General features: G+C 41.5%; 2 protein-coding genes across 2 annotated transcripts; both read left to right on the top strand.

Annotated features, from left to right (window-relative positions):
- The first annotated feature begins 3,708 nt into the window (after window positions 1-3,708).
- On the top strand, window positions 3,709-10,490 carry LOC125373102 (sialate O-acetylesterase-like). The gene is made up of 9 exons (XM_048383950.1): window positions 3,709-5,269; window positions 5,939-6,270; window positions 6,540-6,681; window positions 7,133-7,295; window positions 7,445-7,530; window positions 7,748-7,878; window positions 8,438-8,595; window positions 8,863-9,055; window positions 10,063-10,490. The coding sequence occupies exons 1-9, from the start codon at window positions 5,236-5,238 to the stop codon at window positions 10,312-10,314; spliced, it is 1,491 nt and encodes a 496-aa protein (XP_048239907.1). The 5' UTR covers window positions 3,709-5,235; the 3' UTR covers window positions 10,315-10,490.
- Window positions 10,491-13,409: 2,919 nt separating this feature from the next.
- On the top strand, window positions 13,410-21,741 carry LOC125373101 (sialate O-acetylesterase-like). Its single transcript, XM_048383949.1, has 9 exons — window positions 13,410-13,538; window positions 15,635-15,966; window positions 16,332-16,476; window positions 17,565-17,727; window positions 19,482-19,567; window positions 19,800-19,930; window positions 20,418-20,575; window positions 20,813-21,005; window positions 21,472-21,741. The coding sequence occupies exons 1-9, from the start codon at window positions 13,502-13,504 to the stop codon at window positions 21,721-21,723; spliced, it is 1,497 nt and encodes a 498-aa protein (XP_048239906.1). The 5' UTR covers window positions 13,410-13,501; the 3' UTR covers window positions 21,724-21,741.
- The last annotated feature ends 2,219 nt before the right edge of the window (window positions 21,742-23,960 follow it).

Below are 23,960 nucleotides of genomic sequence, written 5' to 3'. Positions count from 1 at the left end.
CTGGTGTGTTTGTGTTCCAAACTCCAACTGTCGTGTGTCGGAAGTCCTTCAACAACATATTGTAAGTCAATGTTTCGCCAATATGAAGGCGATTATCATAGACTAAAAGTCAACTAGAAAACGACATAGCGTGATGTATTAAATACAAAAAAATAAACTTCAATTTATTAACAGGTTGCGTATTTTTAACGTTTACGGCAAAGTGAGTGATGCCATGACGTTGAACGCCGCACTCAGAAATATTCCAGCTATATGACGACAACTTTGTAAATGATCGAGTCTGAACCAGACACACCAGCTGTTGATGTTATAAACAGCATCTCGTACCGTCGGGGTACAATGACACGCGTTCAACTAAGGCTACCTGCACACTTTCTCTGTGTGGGTGTCGTTGTGATTGTGGGTGATCTCCCCAAACTGGGACTGAGGGGTGGAGGCTGGGCTTGGCCTGCTCCTGGCTGTGTGCGGGGGTCGTTGTGATTGTGGGTGATCTCCCCAAACTTGGACTGAGGGGTGGAGGCTGTTCCTTGGCCTGGTCCTGGCTCTGTGTGGGTGTCGTTGTGATTGTGGGTGATCTCCCCAAACTGGGACTGAGGGGTGGAGGTTGGTCCTTGGCCTGGTCCTGGCTGTGTGTGGGTGGCGGTGACCTCTCCCTCTACTCCTCAACCTTCCTTGGACGCCTCCTCAGCCTACTCCTCAACCTCCACTTGTCCTCAGCCTATCCCAAGCCCCTTCGAGGTGGCATACTTATACTAAAATACCGTAAAACCTTAAGCTCGCTGTGAACTGATAATATTTGGTTAGTTTGTTGTTTTATGCCGCACTCAGCATTATTCCAGCAATAGGGCGGCGGTCTGTAAATAATCGAGTCTGGACCAGACAGCCCAGTGATTGATATCATGATCATCGATCCACGCAATTGGGATCAATGATATGCTTCAACCAAGTCAGCGAGCCTGACCATCCGATCCCGTTAGTCGCCTCTTACGACAAGCATAGTCGCTTTTTTACGGCAAGCATTGGTTGCTGAAACCTATTTTTTACCCCGGATTTTCACGGGTCAAACTGATATTAAACTGTTGGTTCACTCTGGACTCTACTGAAGCTCGCTGTAAACTGATTGCTGGCGAGGGACGCGACCCGTATTTATACTCGTGATGACCTCGGACACGGTGAAATATTGGAGAGACTACTATTTTGAAAGTTCTTATCGGTGGTTTGTGAGTGTATACAACCACAAGAGGTATTCTGCATTTTCAAATATATATTGCCAACATACACGGAAAGTCGCAATGTCTATTTTGAGATAAGTTAAATTTTTACCATATGAATTTACCAAAACCCCTTGATTTTTTTAACCTCAGAAAGTTCAATTATGTCAAAACATTGGATTTGTCAACTTTGTACGCCACTATCCTACACGACAAACGTAAGCTAAACCTTGATCCATAGGGTATGTGTCACTCAACCTGGTGACCATAGATACAGTTACGTCTATGTTCAAAGGTTCAGGCCAACTTGCCAAACAAGAGAGCAACTGTCATCTGAAGTTTACTGAGAAGTTTTGTGTGTGAAATGTTTGGGAAAAGAACATTTAGGCAGGAAGTAGCCATCCCCATGGACTGTGCTCACCTCCGTGATGGTCTGTTATTTATACGTTCATGTACGAATTGGCAAAGTGAAAACAAGGTAATTTGACCAAGAAATTCATCTCAAAGCTTCAGGTGTCTCGATGGTCTGATATCGTCCAATGATGATCAAGTAGCCAATTTTCTTCCACAGATGAACCCCCATGAGCTAGAACTTGAAGAGTGTTAATGAAACAGCTGGTATCATGACCATTTGATTATGATTTATAGACATGTTTTGTTTTAAGTGAGTGAGTAAGTGAGTTGGGTTTTACGCCGCTTTTAACAGTATTCCAGTTACATCACGGTGTGTCAGCTTAATGTGGGAGGAAAGCCCGAAGCGATGCAAGTCTCAGACGTTTACCACTTCGGTGAAACCCACGAGCACGTGTATGGTGCTGACAAACCTAGAAACATAATCGGGGCGAACCGGGATTCGAACCCACAATCATAGCTTTCTGGCGTGTTTTATTTTGATACAGCCGGTTTAGTACAGTGGACAAAGAGATTTCTTATGGTTATGGGAAGGCTTTCCTTCGCTGAATAATGTCTGGTTCGAGTGATAATATATTCTTCAAAAAAAGAAACGCAAAACCAGATTTGTGTGAGGTAGGAAAATACATTTAAACGAGGAACCGTACAGGGTATTGAGCCAAAATGTTGTTGAGAGACACTTGGTGATTGTAGTCATCTCAGTTATCGGTATATAGGAAAGTCCAAGGTGGGGGTCAGCTACCATCAATAACGCGTATGTCCCCTGTTGGAATCGATAGCGGCCTGACATCTCCTGCCCATGGAAATGACGAGAATGCGAATCACACCCTGGGGAATGGTATCCCACTCGGCCTGCAACGCAAAAGCCAGATGCTGCAACGTCTTGGGTTGTGGTTGACGTCGGCGTAGCCGTCTATCCGATTCATCTCACAGGGGCTCTATCTGGTTCAAATCCGGGGATCTGGAGGGCCAGGGAAAAACATTAACGCTGTTGTTGTGTCGACCGGCTCTTGTGATTCGTGCTGTATTGGTCGTGCGGTCGGGCGTTGTCCTGCAATTGGCTGCAATTGGGAAGACGTGTGGTAGGAGAATTTCGTTGATGTATTGTTGAGCCCTGGATATGGACCATACCTGTCCTGCCATGATGAGAGATAGCCGCCCACATCATAACGCTACCCCCACCAATCCTGTCCACTTCCTGTACGCAGTTTTCGGCGTAACGTTCTCCCCGACCTCTGTAGACCCGTGCTCTTCCATCCCCTCGACGGAGGAGAAATCTTGATTCGTCGCTGAACCAGATATCTCGCCATCGGAGTTAGGCCATACCCTGTGTTGACGACACTAATGCAGTCGTTGTTGACGGTCTGTACGGTCTGGTAGGAGATTCTGCGCAGTCCGGGTATTTGGGATGCGGTTGAGGTGGCTGTTGTCGTCCTTTCACGTTGGTGGCGCAATCGGATGTAGCGATTTTGGGCGGGGTGGTTACTCTTGGTCGTCCCGACCTTGGCCAATCACGTGTTGACCCATGCTGTTGAAACCGATCCCATAGCCTTGTGATGGCGCTGGGCACTACATTGAAAACCCTGGCTACAGCTGATCGGCATTCCCCTGCCTGCATGACGTTGTTTCTTTGCACTTCTGTTAATCTTGACATGTTGTTGAACTGTCATTGTTCGATTCACGCAGATGCCAGGCAAATCAAACACCCTTCACTTTAATACCGTTCATAGTGCTGCTGCACGTTTAGTACGCGCAGCTCTATGGCCCTTTTGTTAATGCACTGGGTGCAATTTTCCGAATCGTACATGTTTCCGACTAATGGTTTGCATGCCCTTGCTGTAATCATTTTGATCCGGGAAATTTGCCACTGACACTATAACCCCTTCATATTGCACCTCTTGGTCTGCTAATTTTCCTTTTATGGCCAAAACTATCCGTATTTTTTAAGAGTATAGATAACATTAGAACGGAGCAAATCTTTGTTTATGTGTGTGTGTTTGTGTTTGTGTTTGTGTTTGTGTTTTTGTGTGTGTGTGTGCGTGCGTGCGTGCATGCGTGCGTGCGTGCTTGTGTGTGTGTGTGTGTGTGCGTGCGTGTGTGTGTGTGTGCGTGTGTGTGTGTGCTGTTTAATAGTGCTACCCTACTGATGTACCATACCTCAGTTCAACATGGATACCCGACTCAGACACACTGTACTGACTCCGATCCGACCTTGTCTTATCCCCTAATGCCGAACGTCAGACAGGGAAACAAGAAGTACCATCTTTTAGTATGTAAGTCTTTTGGTATGGCGCGGCCAGGGACCGAACCGCCGACCTTCCGCTCCTCGGCCAGACGCTCTTTCCACTAGATCGACTAGATCACAGAGGCAGTCAGGATATATGTAGCAACACAGAACACTATTCAAAGTGTAAATGAATAAATTGTTGACATGGCGAGATAGTTGTAATCAAGATGGTGTAATGTTCACGTGGGAAGACAGAGAATTCCACTGAGGCGTATTTAGACCACGTGTTATATTAGGTCTTCAAGCCTTTTGGTATGACTATCTATGTCCAACACGTTCATGTAATAAGCGCACTTAACACCAGTGGAGACAAGGACTTATGTTTTATAGTATATATATTCTTTCTCTTTTTTTTTCACAAATAAAAGCAATGGGAATGCCAAGGCGAAAGTTCGAACACGGATTCTTATTGCACTGTATAACAATAGGAAATATCCCCTTTCATCAACTTTATATTGAAAACTTAATCCCATGATTAAGACGAGTCACATTGCAGATATTGTATTCACTTCAGTTATATCCATGTTATCTGCGTTAATATTTGTTCCAGTAGATGGTTTAAAGCCAAGAAGGGAAATGTTGTTGACAAATGACATATTAATGGCTGTTGATGCTGAGGAATATCTTGTTTTTATCACAATACGCCCGGACACAGTGTGCAGAATGAAATCCGATTTTTTATTGCGCAACACCAAAATGTCCTCTGTCACACTCAGCCGAAACACGAACTCGTTTTTATAAGTGTTGTAGTTCACATATTGATGGCATGATGTTAAGACTGTGTTTGGAAGTAACAATGGTAGAATAGGCGTATTGTCCCTGGATCCTGGACCCGTACTTCATCTTAATATGGGTAAAACTGCAACTCACAAGCCTCTAAAAAACAGAATGTCAAAGACGAAGGCAAAGAGTTGGCATGGACAGAAGGTTTTTAAGACTCAAGACAACCATTTTAAACTCAAATCGTTTTTATTCACGCAGATAACAGATGAGGTACATAGCACTGATGAGCACTGGTATGAAAGAAATAACAATTCCAATACTTAGATATATTACTAATTCGTATATACACACAACAACATAATTAATACTGAACACACTGATGTAAATCTTGAAATTCTAGAGAGGACTAAGGTTATACAGCTTATCGGTGGATGAGAAAATGTACACCATATTGTCACATACTCAGTTTTCAGATATTAAGATCCTGCTTATCAACGGAAATTCCACAGCTGACTCTTCACATGAACGACCTCGTTTAATACAGTTTATATTCAAGCTTTAGTCATTGTGGTCAGTTCGAACGGATTTGAGGAAAACCAGGAGATGCAACAGCTTATTTTAGCCGTGTTCTTGGCAGGTAAGGGATTATCAATTCGATCCTTGGGGTTATGTTTATATTGCATATTGTTGTTTTTTGTGAATACCGAAACAACTTCATAAATTGAATTTGCAATAAATACATGTGAGTGAATGTTATTTTACGCCCCAAACAGCAACTAAACAGCTGATTGTGTACAGTTGGTTCACAGCAACAAGGTGGGTCATCGGGGCACCATCACACACACGTAAACACCCGAAGGGATGCTTTATTTTAAACATGCACATTGTTAAAATGGTCATACTTCCGCAAACTATGTATGCAAACATTGTAAAATATGACACAGACATATGTCAAGTTGCAGCACTAAGAGTTTCACTTATTGCAACGGGACTGTGGTAAGTTTTGATAGGGTCTCCCCGAGGTTTACAAATTTGATTAATATAAAAAAAAAAATTTCAAGACAAAAACGAGGTTTCTGATCTTATACCTTTAGAGTTGGGTATAGTTTATATTCCAACCGTCTTTCTTATAGTTTTGTTTTATCTGGGACTTTTGAGCTTTTTCGACCGAGTTTGTTTGATGATGGTGGCAGTAAGGGAGCTGTAACTATTATTCCAGTCATGCCACGGAACATTTTTAATACCTTCACACATGGTGAAACCTTCCTTTATTACAAGGCAATAATGGAATACCCTGTGTTTGTAGGAACCAATGCTGCATTGCAGTTTGCCTCCTACTACCAGGACCACATGGTTCTACAGAGAGGTCCTCAGCGGGCTGTCATCTGGGGACATGCCACCACAATAGGGGACACTGTCACAGTGGCCATCGTAGGTCATGGCTCAGTCACCGGAAGTGTCACCAGAGATTCTGCAGGACAAGGGACGTGGAAGGTCAAGCTTCCGGCTATGACGGCCAAGGGTCCTTTCACCGTGTCCGCCAGATCGAGTGAGGGGACAGTGACAATCACGGATGTCCTCTTCGGGGATGTCTGGCTGTGTGGAGGGCAAAGTAACATGGAGTTTCCAGCTGGGCATGTAAGGCAAATGTCCCCATCCTTCACTCACTCAATGACGAATTATGTAAGGGTTAATGAGCTAAAATATTGAATACTCCAAATTTGATCATGAGTAAAACGACGGTTTTAAACCTTCAATCCTTTCCTGAGTGTCAACCGGGGTGTGTTAAAATGACTAAACTGAGAAAAGTGCATACTTGATTAGAAAACAAAGAGTGACCTGATCCCAATGATAAGGAACGCAGAGTGGGGTTATGTGTTGGTTTATGTAGGTGTGTGTAATTACAGGTTCTAAATGGCACTGCTGAACTAGCTGCATCTCTGAAGTACGTTGACATACGGGTCATGCGAGTAAACCGCGCCCAGTCGGCAACACCCTTCACGGAACTTGGAGCAAATGGACTAACTAAGTGGCAGGCACCGACAATAGGTACCCAGTAACTGTAATGAGCTTTGCTACTTATATGACTAAGATTACATAAATATAAACTGTTTGTTTGTGTGTTGTTTAACGCTGCGGCACTCAGCAATATTCCATCTATAGGACGGCGGGCTGTAAATAATCGAGTCTGGACAAGGCAATCGGGTGATATCATGAGCATCGATCCACGCAACCGGGATACGATGACATTTATCAATCAAGACATCCGATCGTATTAGTCAACTCTTCCGACAAGCATGGGTTGCTTAAGACCAATTCTAACCCGGATCATTAAATGCTACAGTTTATTTCTGTATTACTGATAATTGTCACCTTACCAGCTGATAAATGAAGAATATTTTCGTGTACTTTTGTTTTCAAAGCACATTGGGACCTCACATTATTTGGTAACTGCCTCATTCGATATACGACTACATAGGGAATGCAATATCTTTTTCAGCTGGCATCAGCTCTTTCTCGGCTGTGTGTTGGTTCTTTGGGGAGTACCTCTACACCGACAGAAAGTATCCTATTGGTTTGATCGAGTCCAACTGGGGAGGTACGCCAATCCAGGCTTGGTCTTCTCCTGATGCTCTTGTTGCCTGCTCCCATCATACAAAACGGTAGGAATCACATTGCTTAATAACATCCCATTATTCCACTTTATGTATCTTACATTGATTAAATGTTTAGAATATGCATATGTGTGTCACGGCTGTAATTGTAAATCCTGTAGCCTGAATTACTAAATAGTTTCCAAATTGTTTCACAGAGGTCCAGGCGCCAATTCTGTTCTCTGGAACCCAATGATTAGCCCTCTTCTTGACCTTACCATATATGGAGCCATATGGTACCAAGGTATCATCTAATAAGTGTCTTAATATTTTGGTAGGATATCCGTTGAGCATCTAAACACATGTAGTTGATATTCTACACGATGTGGATACACAACTATTATTGTCATATCTGATTTGATAACCATCATAACTGTTTGGCAATTTCATATTCCTCTAAACAGGGATCTAAGACGACCAACAGGTTATTTTGCATCTATTAGTCTACATTTTCGTTTCAGGTGAGGCTAACCGCAACAATTATGATCAATATTCATGTCAGTTCCGGGCAATGATCAGCGACTGGCGGCAGAAGTTTCATAAGGCATCAATAGGAGAAACGAGCGCTACCTTCCCATTTGGTTTCGTTCAGGTGCATTGTTAATAATAATATTGTGCATTCCCTTTGACTTTCATGTTACATCATTTACCATAGATGCTACCCGTGATCATTGTAATTTACCATAGATGCTACCCGTGATCATTTTAATTTACCATAGATGCTACCCGTGATCATTGTCATTTACCATAGATGCTACCCGTGATCATTGTAATTTACCATAGATGCTACCCGTGATCATTGTCATTTACCATAGATGCTACCCGTGACCATTGTAATTTACCATAGATGCTACCCGTGATCATTGTAATTTACCATAGATGCTACCCGTGATCATTGTAATTTACCATAGATGCTACCCGTGATCATTGTAATTTACCTTCAGATAGGTGAGTTGTGTAATACTGAGTTAGACGTATACATTACTGACAAGAGCAATCAGAGGCCAGGAAAGCTTGATAATGATCAGTAACCATAAATGTCATTGTAAAAAGTTGCACATATTTTCTCTCTCTACAATTTAGAGCAAGTATAGACTTATTGATACAAATGCCAGGAATGCCTGTCTTGACATGAGTTGCTGCTTTTTTAGCTGGCCGGGTTTCGTCAGAGCGCTACAACTATCGGAGGTTTCCCTGGACTTAGATGGGCCCAGACAGCGAACCATGGCACCGTTCCTAATCAGGATCTCCAGAATGTCTTCATGGCGGTTGCTATGGATCTACCTGACTACCATTCCCCATACGGAGTGTGCGTAACAGTTAATTAGCTTTCATCTATTCGCCAACGGTAATGCAATCACGAGGAAACTAGGTTCATGATTGTTTTGAATAAATCGATAATAAACAATAAGAAGATGAAATGATTCAATAATCTGACATGTAGAATATGTGTGAATTTTGCAATTCTTCATAAATACTTCTATTTGGTTCGTTGTTAAGACAAATGTCAGAACCGTATATACCAATCATTTGGTTCCTAGTCTATATGACCATGTGAATTTTTTTCCTATATTAGCATCCATCCCCGGTACAAGCAAGATGTTGCTAGGCGACTGGTTCAGGCTGCACGAGCAGTAGCTTACAAGGAACAAGGTGTTATGTACCAGGGTCCTTTTCCAAAGACTGTAGCAGACAATACAGCCCACCACACAATCAACATCATCTATAATTATGGCCCCATAATGGTCAACTCTAACAATGGATTCGAGGTAGGTTACAAGCGCTTCAACATAAATTTCCACATAAATGAGGAATACAGAAGCCAGTGCAATGTTAGATAACACTTGTGTAAAATGCATAAATCCGCGTAGCTAGGCAACGTGTGCACACGGGTGGAACGTTTATACATCCATAAATGCAACAAATACTGGAGTCAATTCTTAATATAAATCTGTCAACAATATCACACAGACTGCATATTTAAATATCAACACATAAAAAATCCTGCAGAAAACAGTACGAAATTTGCAGCATCACTCAGCGTGATAATGAAACACAGCCAATCAGTGGTGTGCGTAGAGTTATATCTTTGGCAAAAACAAATTCTTGGTTAGCAAATGAAATGTCACGGAATCACAAATCAGATGAATCAACACTTATCAGAACAATTTTCATTGAGATGACTATTTCATAAAACATAACGACACACATCAAGATGTACATATATACCTCATGTCTGTGAATTTGTATTATACTGTGGGGATTCCATGTTACCTTAGGTCCCCAACAACCTATGCTGGTCGTAAAAGGCGAATAAATTGATCGGGTTGATCGATGTCTTGGCTGATTGTTTGTCATCGTACCCCGACGGCGGGATCGTTGCTCATAATATCTGTCACTGGAATGTCCAGTCCAGACTCAATGATTTACAGGCCGCCGTCATTATAGCTGCAATTTTGCTGAGTACGTCGTGAAAAAATAAAAACTCCGTGTGCGCTTACAAGCTTTCGGTACGGGTGCTCCAGAAAATATACCGCGACTCATGATTGTGCCGCAATGCGCACGATTGGTGATAACATTGATATTGAAATATACAAGTGTATGCATTCAAGTTTTCATATATGCAAAGTTCGTTAAATTAACGAAACAAAAGTTTTATGAGTTAAAGAAAGACAATTGTTCCAGAAATGCTAACACTGTGGAGGATATCGATAAAAAATATCCAGGACATCTATCCTCCAAACTCCTCTGAATCCAAACTCCTCTGAATTTGTAGGTCTGTTGTTCAGCTGATGCAACGTGTGGCCCTCTAGATACTTGGATAGCTGCACCGATCCAATCCCACCAAGACAACCAGGTAGTTCTCTCTACAACATCCTGTACTCGCAAGGTTGTGGGTGTGCGGTACGCCTGGAGAGAGAGCCCCTGTGACTACAAGAAGTGCGCCATATATGGGAAGGATACGTCACTTCCGGCTCCCCCATTCTTACACACCGACAACTTCGGATCTGGACCTATAATTGGTTAATAAATCCGATGAAGAGTTGAACTAGCTAATTCATTTTTTCAAGCAAATTGTTCGTTTTGATGTGTAGTGGGAGAAAAGAAGGGACAGGAGTATGGGAAAAGGTTTTGGGCAGAAAGTAATTACAAGTGATCAGGCATTAACTTACCATATGTGAATAAAGTTCAGTGTTATTATTATTGCTGTTGTTGTTGTTGTTGTTGTTGTTGTTGTTGTTGTTGTTGTTGTTAGTAGTAGTAGTAGTAGTAACAGTAGTAGTAGTAGTAGTAGTAGTAATAACATATTTACTAGTAAACCTGCTATTACGTTTACCTAAATAAGCTTTAGTTTCAAAAGAAAACACCGTAAACGAAACATTTACTTCTTTCTCGGTGCATTGTGATTCACGGTATCATTGTATATCAATTAATTATTATATAAACTAGCATTCATGTCGATTGATAATTCAATTTCTGCACAAAAGATAATTATCAGAGCAGTTGAAATGATTACGTCCAATGATGTCGCCAACCTTGCGATGCTTGTAACCAACAAAAAACTGGAAAGCACCTGCCGGGGAAACAAAGAGCAGGAAAGCAACGTCTTTCAGTGCAAGTAAGTTACAATTTCTTTTGGAAAAGAACGGTGACTTTATTCTGAGGAGAGTATGGCGAATCAGATATTTCTAATCTGCATTTTCGTCTTTATTTTGTGCCGCACCAAACCCCACATACTGCTGTGATGTGACATTGTTTTGTATTCGGCCCATGATTGGAGTGAGAACCTTCAGTCCACGGAACACTCGAACCAACCTCACAACGTAAGAACCAGGATGAAACAGTTCGTTACAGTTCTAACGTAAGGCCTTTCAAGACAGAAATAGCGAGGCCACACGTACAGCATTAGCCGTAATTGGAGGCTGCATAACATGAAAACTCCTGACAGCAGGTCATATTTGTCAATCATTGAAAATCCTGAGACGACGTTAGATCAAGGAGACGTCTATATGGTCAATGTTACACATCAACATGGGTAGCTTCACCTGATTGTGTTCGTACAGATCCTAAAAGGATATTACATGATATGATATTTTTCTATAATTGTAGTCATACCGGGGTTACTTCAGCCAATCAGCATGCTATCATCAAGGCGCAAGGTTTACCACATTTGTGAACGTGTAGGTGGCCCTTCAGCAGTATATAGAATGTTCCAAAAGCTCTCTGAGGCATGATGCGAAACAGTTATATGCATGAATACAATAATCCACCAATGAATATTTATAGGCAAATATGTAAAAAAACCTTTTAATATTAATCATTATGTAAACTTAACAAATGTCATACATAAGAATACAAATATTGTACATTGAAAGTAATGGTGGTTAAAGATGGGCATCGAGGATTAAGCATACATTACATATCTATGGATTCGGATTTGTTTAAACATATTTTAGGTGTTGATCCCTATATCCACATAGTCAACTATTTGAAACATAGACGTTCTCTTGCTCTGGTGATCTGGTTCTCATAAACTACGAATACAAAGTGGCAGGTATTTTGAGTGAGTGAGTTGGGTTTAACGCCGATTTTAACAGTATTTCAGTTATATCGCGGCGTGTCAGCTTAATGTGGGACGAAGGCCCGACGTAATGCAGGTCTCAAGATGTTTACCATTTCGGTGAAACCCATGAGCACGAGTATGATGCTGACAAACCTTGAAACATAATCGGGGCGAACCGGTTGTACACCATTGACAGTTGCTAGACTGATTCAACGGTACAGGCAGACAGGGAGGACACAGGACAGGCCTAGAACCGGACGACCCCGAGTGACAACACCACTGGTCAGATACGGTTCATTCACCTGCGAAACAGATGCGTAACGGCGGCGGCGACGGTAGCAACAGCGTTGGGACATCCAATTAGCCAACGTACAGTACTACGACGACTTCGTGCTGCTGAAATCCGAGCGTATCGTCCTTTCCGAGGAATGGTACTGACTGCTCAACATCGACGCCAGAGACTGTGATGGGCGAGGCAGGTTCGACGCTGGCAAGTGAGAAATTGGCGTCGAGTGCTGTTTACTGATAACAGTCGGTTTAACTTGTTTCGGAATGACGGCAGAGAACGAGTTTATCGACGCAGAGGGGAACGTTTGACTCCCGCGTGTATTCGAGAGGTCCATTCATTCGGCGGGGGAGGTGTCATGGTGTGGGGCGGTATTTGTGGAGATCAGAAGACTGATTTGGTGATTATACAGGAAAACCTGAACGCTTTGCAGTACAGAGACCAAGTGTTGCAGCAAGTTGTGCTTCGGTTCTTACAAAACCAACAGCAGGGGACATTGTTTCAACACGGCAATGTCAGGCCCAATACTGCAAGACTGACTCGGAACTTTCTAAACCAGCAGAACGTTGACGTTTTGCCCTGGCCTGCCCACTCACCCGACATGAATCCTATTGACCATCTTTGAAAACCATCTTGGCAGACAGATTAGAGCACGCCATCAGCCTCCCGTCAACAGACAAGAATTGCAGCAGGCCCTGAGAGACGAGTTGGCAACGGATTCCAGTCCACGTCATCAGAAGACTGACGTCATCGATTAGGCGGCGTATCACAGCATGTATTGAGGCAGCTGGAGGTCATACACGCTATTGAAGGCAACTGTGTCGACAATGAACTTGTAGTGTGTCTGACAATTTTTGGTGACATTTCAGACTTTTGAAAATGAAATTTCTTACCCCACCATTGTTTACCTTGAGCTTACATTACCTGTGATTGCACAATTTCATTCAAACTGTGGTTGATCAATCATTTGTTACCTCTCCCTAGATTATGTTATAATTCACAACAAAACCTCTTCTTGTTATTTTTTTTATCGATCATGGAACTCAACCTATAATTTCTTTTGCCGCCAATTTTATTTTCATAAATAAATACAAAATTGAATCAGAAGGGCAAACATATTTAGAAATAGATTAATACTTGTCTTCCTGTGTAAGAAAGGTTATAGCCATTGACAAATATGGATAAACAAAATCCCAACTACGAACACAATTTAAGTTCACTTGTATATCTTATATTTAAGGATACGCCCCAAAGTCCTTATCAAACAGAAGTCTTTTTCACACGATTGTGTTGGTATAAAAGAGCATCATAATCCTCCCTTGGTCATTGTGGGTCAACCACAAGGGCTTGGAACCAAAACTGGCGATGTTGCAAGTTCTTATTGTGGCCGTTGTCTTGGCAGGTAAGAGTTGTAGCAATGTGACTGTTTCATTGGTATGTTATACACAGTGGCTTAATGAATGCTGGTAGTATATAAATGCCGACTCGTCAACTTCCCATAAACTGAACAAGCAGTTTCATACATTGATACATTCAGCAATATCACATCTGATTGTCCTCATTACATGAAATCGAGACCAGTCATTTCATTGATGGACAGTATGAGCAGCTGTCCAAGTCCCAGTAATATGAGGATACACAATGCGGCAGGTCATGTCGTGAGTACCCTGTTGATGGTCAGATTGGGTTGCAATATAGTCACATAGACAGTAATTCTGCCATATCGTTATATAGTTATATATAAATAATCATTCCTGACAAGGACCCCAGAAGTGGTCTGATTGGACCGCGGGTCCTTGTTTTCGCATATTGACCTCGTCAAGAGTAATCGTTCGTTTTGTTATTCCAACATTCAATTCAAAATCTTTAAAGCCCTTAAACCTTCCTGTTTCATTACAGTAACCTAGTTGCGAACCATGAAATTTTGGTACCAGACGCCATTTTTCTAGCAGACGAGTCACTATTCATCACGTGACGAGTCAATATTCGAGGTCAATGTCAGTCCTTGATTTGGGTCTAAATTGAAATGTATTGTTTCGTCACGTGCCTGTGGACGATGGCCCGTGTAACAACCAGTATATCCAATTTATAATTAATGAATATGAATGTGAGCAGATGTGTTGGGCTCCAAGGACACTCTTATGACATTGCACTTAATTAATCCTAGCTTACTGAATGTAATAAGTTAAAATCACTGCATTCAAGAAATATTCATGAAAACACAAACCTGTATTAGCATTTACTCGAACTTCTTTTGAGGTTTTGGCCCATCGTTCCTAAATATTTTAACGACACCGAGTGTTCCGAAAACGTGCACCTGAACGTTTGCCATTTGAAATCCACTGATTAACAAACTCGCTTTATATATATAAACAACTTGGATGTACAGGATGAACTCGCTATCAGAATAAAGAATAATTAGAAGAATGCTTGGTATCTTAGAATTGTTCTGCTCTTCTCCATCTCCACGTTTCTCAGCGCAATTGTCAGTGACCATAATTAAGCGTTTCCATTGCAGCATTTGGTTTGACGCTGTCCCGGCACTAGCTTGCCAAATCTGTTTTGTTTGTGTTAAATAGTACCCTGATGGATGGGTCGATGCTCATGCTTTCAGTCACTGCCTTTGCCTGATAACAGTGACGAAGCTGCATTTGTTGCTGACAGCGGCGTTAAACTGAGGAATTTCACCGCCGCAGTTGTAACAAGCGTTTCGATGAACACGTTCACGTTAATATCAATGTCCAATTATCCGAGATGGGGCGTGATTTCTGTTGATATCAGAGTAAAGCAAACTGACCGGGTGAACCTTCGTAGTCATGTTGACAAGGCGCCCGATCTTGAATCGGAAAGGCCCTGGGTTTTGTCATGGTTGCTGTTTGGCCGCTTCGTGTGAAACAAGGCTATAACTACATGTAGTCTTTCATCATCGTCTAAAAACAACTCGTGCGGGCGGGACTGTGTTTTCGCATCAGCTTGTCACTCGAATGAAACCTCGGTAGCACTGTTCAACTGTACGCTGCGAGGTCTACTCTGCTCCAATTAGACACGAAAACCAGAGATTCATAGACACACATGGTCGGTAATCGAAGGTGACACACAAACCCAAACTTGGCCTTCAGAGTTTTCTAATCAGCGGCAGATTTTTACAGATGACTTTTCACACGCGCCCTCATATAAAGATATAGAATCTTGACGTAGACATGGTGGGCCAACTTCAAGGTTGATAGGTTGCATGCTGTTCTCATAACCTTTCTCTTGTATGGCATTTCTTTGTGAGATAACACCCTTCACTCACTCATTTGTAACTATTAGATTATTATGTGTGCGTTTTAATCCTCGTACGCGTGTGGATGCTGTTTTAATCTTTTTTTAATAATCACACGTTGTTCATTGACAAGATATGTGGGGAGTTTTATTTTAAGAAATGTTTATATATTTCATATCCATATTTCAGTTCAATTATTGTTCAAAGATAAAGGAGACGCCTTGTGTTTGTAGGCTCCAATGCTGCCCTGCAGTTTGCCTCCTACTACCAGGACCACATGGTTCTACAGAGAGGTCCTCAGCGGGCTGTCATCTGGGGACATGCCACCAAAATAGGGGACACTGTCACAGTGGCCGTCGTAGGTCATGGCTCAGCCACCGGAAGTGTTTTCAGAGATTCTGCAGGACATGGGATGTGGAAGGTCAAGCTTCCGGTTATGACGGCCAAGGGTCCTTTCACCGTGTCCGCCAGATCGAGTGAGGGGACAGTGACCATCACAGATGTCCTCTTCGGGGATGTCTGGCTGTGTGGAGGGCAAAGTAACATGGAGTTTCCTCTTGGACATGTCAGTAACATTTACTGTTTACACTCGTAATCGGAACACAACACACATAATTAATGTAACATTTTAATCAATTTGGAATGTGTGCAGTTGGTTTCTTTAATTGATAATTTGTAAAACCAAACCGTTTTGTCACTAATATTTGATGTCCTAATATATCAAAGTAGCACTCCCATTTCATTGAGGGAATGACAAATGAAACAAGTTAGGTGGAACTAGCTTGTTAATGTTTCTGGGATCCTTCATAAAGAATTGGGTTTCATGTCCACGAAACGGTCGTTTGTCAGACTTGTCTTACATATCAAGAAACAACCTGACAAATACACCTCTTCTCAAACATAAATGTATACCTCTTGTAACCAATGCAGGTATTTAATTCCACTGCTGAAATAGCAGCATCACTGAAGTATGGCGACATTCGGATCATGCGAGTTGGTAACCATCAGTCGACAACGCCTTTCACAGAATTTCAGGCAAATGGAATATCTGTAAAGTGGACAAGACCAACCAAAGGTGTGCAAACATAAGTAATACTTTGAAAGTTTAAAGAACGGTTTCCACCACGGACATGTTTGTTCCAGTACATCGTATGTTTGCATCCCTGCTTGTGAACTGTTCCAGGGAACATTGCTCCGCACTTCGGTGTGAGTTGTATCCGTCAGGCGTGCCAGAAACCAAGATTAGACCTCATTTTTTTTTTAGATTTCTCGTCATTATACATTTGCTTGTGAGTTTCTCCAAAGTGATAAACGTCTAAGACCTCCAGGCTTTCCTCCACATTATGATGACATGCCACGACATAATTATATACTTAAATGGCAGTGTTCCAAGCAGCGTAAAACCCAACTTACAAGCTATTCTACCATGGTTTTGGAAAATATACGATTCTGATAACTATACAAAGGTTTCAAATTACAATAACCACCTCTAACTGAAACCATTGTATTTGACGACCGCATCACAAAAGAAGCTAAATATTGATACAAAAGAAATTCTTTCTTAATCATTGTCCGTAATCTTTTTGAAATATTGATGTACAATAAATGATTACAAAAAGCAGTATTAGAGTTACTTCACTAATCAATCGACCAAGAAAGTGTATTTCACATTTTAGTGTTCGAAATTTGGCGCCTTTCTAAGTCTGAGTGATCCCTTATCTTTGTGTCACTATGAGCTATGTTTTCTTTACGTGTGCCCACTTACGGAGTATGTGTGGTCCACTATCTCTGCGCCTCACATATGCGAGTGAGGTATGATGTCTGAAGGATTGACAACCCACTCATAACATCGGGATGCCACATCACTCAATATATTTCCTTATCGCAAAGAGATTCTGTTTAACAGTGTTACGGTAGAAGGGAATGGAGATAAACATATTTTTAAGTGTAGAACTAGTTTATCTGTGCCAAATTTAATATAGGAAACCTTACGCTGCACGTTCGGTTCCAAAACAAATTGGCTCGGATACATCTACAGGTAACCTAGTTTTACACTGCTAACAGTGCGTTTATCTGCTAAATAACTGTTCGGTCTTATTTGAGTACATTAAGAACTGCACACTGCAATGTTTGAAAAATAATAACATAAATTACACTGCATAGGTGCTGTCACCTATTTTTCTGCTGTGTGCTGGTTCTTCGGCGAGAATATCCAAGCTGACAGAAAGTATCCGATTGGTTTGATCGAGTCCAACTGGGGAGGTACGCCTATCGAAGCCTGGTCCTCTCCCGATGCCTTATCAGCCTGCTCCCATCACAGAAAACGGTAACAATTGCATTCCCGAGATGATGATGATGATGATGATGATGATGATGATGATGATGATGATGATGATGATGATGATTATTATTATGTACAAATAAAAATAAAAAATGCAGCAAAGAGGGTTTGTGTGATCCTGGCACAGTCAGGCTGGTTAGGCTCATAATCAGCTCAGGGTCCTTGTCCCCTCTACACGCAGCCCAGACAGCGAATGGGACTTCTCCCAGGAAGCACTGCCTAGTCAAACCCACCAAGAGGTTTTCGGAGAACGTGAAGGCTCCGCAGCACTGCAGCCTCTGCATTACCCAGATTGTCAGAAGGGCTGTATTCCAGGTAGCAAACCCGGATACTCTCCCAATTTTTGGCAACGGATTGGGAGGTACCAATCCTAAGGCATCGAGAACAATGGGGAGACGAACAACTTGGTACTTTGGATGCAAGCGTGACATTTCGAAAGCGAGGTTCGCATATTTGCCATGTTTTTCCTCAATCTTGTCAATCACATTCGTGTCAAAAGGGACCGAAAATTCAATGATATAAAAAAGGACAAGATCAGGTTTGTTAGCTGGGATACGTCTGAGACTGTATACATGCCTTCCAAAGAATTTTGTATTTATCGTTTGTTTTTACGCCCTCTACATATTTCGGGTGGTACCATAGATGGACCTCTGTGTCAAAACCACAAGCATAGCGAGGACGGTTATCAAAGAATCGAGCCATTCCGTCATTTTGCTTAAGATACTGTGTTTGTGCCAAAGCGGGGCATCCACTGACAGTCTCATTAAATTAAATGAATAATCTACATTTCATATTTCATTTTGATGCAAAATCACACATTGACGATTATTATTATTGTTGTTGTTGGTGTTGTTGTTATTATTTACAGATTAAAATAAAAAATGCAGCAGAGAGGGTTTGGGTGTTCCAGTCAGACTGGTTAGGCTCATCATCAGCTCAGGGCCCTTGCCCCCTATACACGCAGCCCAGACAGCGAATGGGACTTCTCCCAGGAAGCGGACGGTCGGGTAGCCTAGTGGTTAAAGCGTTCGCTCGTCACGCCGAAGACCCGGGTTCGATTCCCGACATGGGTACAATGTGTGAAGCCCATTTCAGGTGTCCCCCGCCGTGATATTGCTGGAATATTGCTAAAAGCGGCGTAAAACCATACTCACTCACTCACTGACTCTCCCAGGAAGCGCTGCCTAGTCAAACCCACCCAGACATTTCCGAAGAATGTGAAGACTCCCCAACACTGCAGCCTTCTGCATTACCCAGATTGTCAGAAGGGCTGTATTCCAGGTAGCAAACCCGGGTACTCTCCCAATGTCAGTCAACAGATTGGGAGGTACCAAACCTAAGGCACCGAGAACAATGGGGAGTCGGACAACTTGGTACTTGGGATGCAAGCGTGACATTTCGAAAGCGAGGTCCGCATATTTGCCATGTTTTTCCTCAATCTTGTAAATCATATTTGTGTCAAAGGGGACAGAAAATTCAATGATATAAATTATTTCATTGGATTTATCAAAAAGGACAAAATCAGGTTTGTTGGCCTGGATACGTCTGAGGCTGTTAATGGGCCTATTCCAAAGAATTTATTATTATTATTATTATTATTCTATTATTATTATTATTATTATTATTATTATTATTATTATTATTCTGTTTTGCTCATTTAAATGTGCATAGGCGTTTCAGGAGAAATATGTGGACACAAATGGCGTTAAAAAGAAAATAGTCCCTAAATTGTTTTACAGAGGTCCAGTCGCACATTCTGTTCTCTGGAACCCAATGATCAAACCTCTCCTTGGCCTTACCATATATGGAGCCATCTGGTACCAAGGTATAAATCTTAAAACTGTCTCAACATGTTATTAAGTTATCCTCAATACACCAAGTTAATGTTAATGCATCATCAATGTATATGTACCATCTAATCCATACCTACATTGTCTGGGTTCATCTCTTTTACGGGACTTGTGCCCCTTCACGTACACATCTATACCTTGTTATCCATCGCATATTTCTATTACATGACATATAAATATGTTTGGTTCAACTTTTTTTTGTTTCAGGTGAAAATAACGCCTGGCGACCTGAACCGTATTCATGTCAGTTCCAGGCATTGATCAACGACTGGCGACACAAGTTTAACAAGGAATCTTTGGGAGAAACGAGCGCTACCTTCCCATTTGGTTTCGTCCAGGTGCTTCATCAGAAATCGTGTATTTCTCTTTTTAATCATACCAGTTGTGCCATTTTTTCATTACCCAAACTTTATCTGAAGTGGTTCAGTGGGCTCACCAAGTGGTGAGTTCCTATCCCAACACAGGTACATTTTGTTATATCAGTTACATTTGGTTAGAATTGGTCCTTAGCAACTTATGTTTGTCGTAAGAGGTGACTAACGGGATCGGGTGGTAAGGCTCACTGACTTGGTTGATGAATTTCATCGTATCCCAGTTGCTGAGATCGATGGTCATGACGTCAATCACTGGACTGTCTGATCAAGACACGATTATTTACAGACCGCCGTCACATAGCTTGACTGTTCATTATCATTATCACTAAGCAGGGATTACATCAAATCAAATTAAGCACAATTAACCATTGAGAGTACAGTTAATTAGAATGTGTCAAAATTATCAATAATATGCTAGGAAAGTATAATGACATGAGTTGCTGCTTTTTAGCTGGCTGCGTATCGTCAGAGTGCTACAACTATCGGAGGCTTCCCTGGACTTAGATGGGCCCAGACAGCGAACCATGGCACCGTTCCTAATCAGGATCTTAAGAATGTCTTCATGGCGGTTGCTATGGATCTACCTGACTTCAGTTCGCCATACGGATCGTGCGTAACAGTTAATTAGCTCTCATGTATGCGCCAATTCTAAATAAACCGATTGTTAAATCATTCAGAAGACAAACTGAAATAAACAGCTATCTGATATACAGAATATCTGCATAGCTTACAATCCGATTAAAGTCCGGCAGAATGTTATATTTTTTGGTTGTTTAAAACAGAACACATTTACTTCATAGGCATTATTTCATGGTCAATATAAGCAATATGATTAATCTATATTAGCATCCATCCCCGGTACAAGCAAGATGTTGCTAGGCGACTGGTTCTGGCTGCACGAGGAGTAGCTTACCACGAACAATGGGTTCACTACCAGGGTCCTTATCCTAAGACTGTAACAGACAATACAGCCCACCACACAATCAACATCATCTACAACTATGGCCCCATAAGGGTCAACTCGAACAATGGATTTGAGGTAGGTTTATTACAGCAAAAATGGTAATGCAAACTACAAATTCTGAAGTCTTTCAGAATCGACTCCCACAAACTCATATCCTTTTAGGGCGGTTTTGAGTGACCTGGCTATAACACAAAGCTCGCCTGGGTTTCAAGATCAAACGCCTGTCGATGCGAGTGTTCCCGTAAAATACCGCTACCCCTGTAAATGTATTTTTATAGTGAAGTGGCCTGGTGGAAAGGACCTGTAATGCCAAAGACGTAAGGTTGACTGAACAATCACTATTGTAATAGCCAATTGTATGCATGAAGCTGTGTTCACCCATACAGATGTTTTCAAATATTAACATGGGCAAAATAAAGAGCATTGTAATGTAGCAAATATTTATTGAATCACAGATTGGCCATTGCTACTGAAATTGTAACACTTTTGCATTCTGCTACTCCGAAATCCTCTGAAATGACTTATTTTTCTGAATTTGTAGGTCTGTTGTTCAGCTGATGCAACGTGTGGCCCTCTAGATACTTGGATAGCTGCACCGATCCAATCCCACCAAGACAACCAGGTAGTTCTCTCTACAACATCCTGTAATCGCAAGGTTGTGGGTGTGCGGTACGCCTGGAGAGAGAGCCCCTGTGACTACAAGAAGTGCGCCATATATGGGAAGGATACGTCACTTCCGGCTCCCCCATTCTTACACACCAACAATTTCGGATCTGGACCTATTATTGGTTAATAAATCTGATCATGCTTGTCCATTTTTCAAACTTATTGTTCCTCTGGCTATGTTCAGATGGGCTAAGGAAGTTAAGCTTGTGTTTTAAATGGATAAGCCTAATGGCAACATCTGTTTATTGTCAGACATTAACTCAACATAATTGAATCAAATTCACTTGGTTAATGTCGGCAAGATTTGTGTCACATCCTGAAGATCGGGTCAGACCAAAAGACGTTAAAGGAGGGTCCTTGTTATTACCCTGTCTGGCGCTCGGCATTAAGGGGCTAAAACAAGGACTGCTCTGCTCGGAGTCAATACATTGGGCGAGCACTTTTAAATCGGCATAAGTCCGGACTAGTACAAGGAGACACACACAGACACACACGTGCATGTACGTCGCCAAGGCCGTAGTTAACTTTTGACAGGGGTAGGGGGGGGGGGCAAATATTTGTACAAGTATCACTTGTCCCCAACTTGTATTTTCATGATTTAAATAAAATAGTCGAATCGGCCTGTCCTGTCATACCGTTAAGAAGTGCAGTCAGATGTACACACAGCGACAAAACGATACAATGTATAAATTCGGCAGAAATCCAACTATTTTAATTTGTGGAAAAGGTTTCAAGCCGCAGAGGTCTACAAGCACAGATATGGCCACTGATCCCGCTTGGCTAGGCCTAGTGCCCTCGCTAAATTGTTTCAAAAACTTATAAAATGCCTTAGCTACGTCACAGTTAGACACTGATTTTCAGTATATTGGACTTCATCTTTTAATAATGATGGCAATTATCCCTGTAGTTTATCTGAATTCCCGATGGTTAATTCTGACTCGATCGCCGAATGACAAGGGCGACGCCATGTTTGTTTGTAAACATTGAAAGTAGTCCCTACTTGACCTTTGATATTTGCATCTCTATCCGCATATGACCCCAACGGATATCGTTTTTATCCGTTGGCTTTATCCTGCCGAGAAACCTACCCATTATATGATAAATGTATTTATTTGTAAACTGCATTTTCGTCGTTGAGCCGTGCCGAACACTACATTCTGCTGTGATGTGACGTAGTTTTGTATTCGGTCCATAATTGGAGTGAGTACCTTCAGTCCACGGAACACTCGAACAAACCTCAAAAAGAAAGAACAGGATCAAACAGTTCGTTACAGTTCTAACCAAATGCCTTTACTGTTGATATATGAATAATGAGATGTTGGTACATGCATGTTCAAAAAGGTATCATACACTAGTGTACACGAAAACATTAATCCACCAATAAATATGTTTGGGAAAACGAGTAAAAATAAGTTTTAAAATGAATCATTATGTAAAATTAAAATATTTTGTAAGGATACACGATGCTATACACATAAAATGACTCTTATACATTTCAATAATGAGTACTAAATTTTATCACAAGGGCAAACATATTTAGATAAATATGTTATCGCTACATGTGGATATCCCAAATCCTTACTAGCAGTTCCTTATATGTAATTAAGTCCAACAGTGCTTATCAACAGAAGTCTTTTCACACGATTGTGCTTGGATAAAAGAGCATCATAATCATCTGTTAGTCATTGTGGGTCAACAAGAAGGATTTGGAGCCAAAACTGGAGATGGTGCATGTTCTTATTGTGGCCGTCTTCCTGGCAGGTAAGAGGTGTAGGAATGTGAATATTTCATTGGTATGATATACACAGTGATTTAATGAATGCAAACAGATTATTCCTATTACTTGAACATGCAGTTTAATGCAGATACATATATTGAGTATATTCAGCAATATCACATCTGACCGGACATATTGCAAGAAGTCATGACAAGTGAATTCATTGCTTGATAGTATGAGCAGCTATCCACGTCGCCAAAATGAGGATACACAATAAGCTAGGTCATATGTCGTGATTAACCTGCTGACGTTCGGGGTCAGAGTAATACCGAAATACTGTATAATACCTGTCGACAATATACAACTATTATGTTATTATATGTATAATATAACAACTAATACATCACAGTTGTATATTTATAACTGGTATGGGGGTATGAAAACAATATGATTGTCAAACGATTATACAATGGTTCGCCAGGAGCCAAAAAGAGACCGAGGCAAGGGCATTAACTGATTATAAATGAGTGAGTGAGTGAGTTTGATTTTATGCCCCTTTTAGCAATATTCCAGTAATATCACGGCGGGGGACACCAGAACTGTTAATAAAAGTCCAGTTTCCACCCTTGCCGAACTACGCTGGAATT

This window comes from Haliotis rufescens, unplaced genomic scaffold, assembly GCF_023055435.1.
Source record: "Haliotis rufescens isolate VD_foot unplaced genomic scaffold, xgHalRufe1.0.p SCAF_5, whole genome shotgun sequence".
In the NCBI taxonomy this organism is placed as follows: domain Eukaryota; kingdom Metazoa; phylum Mollusca; class Gastropoda; order Lepetellida; family Haliotidae; genus Haliotis; species Haliotis rufescens.
This window is presented reverse-complemented; position numbering and strand designations above follow the sequence as displayed.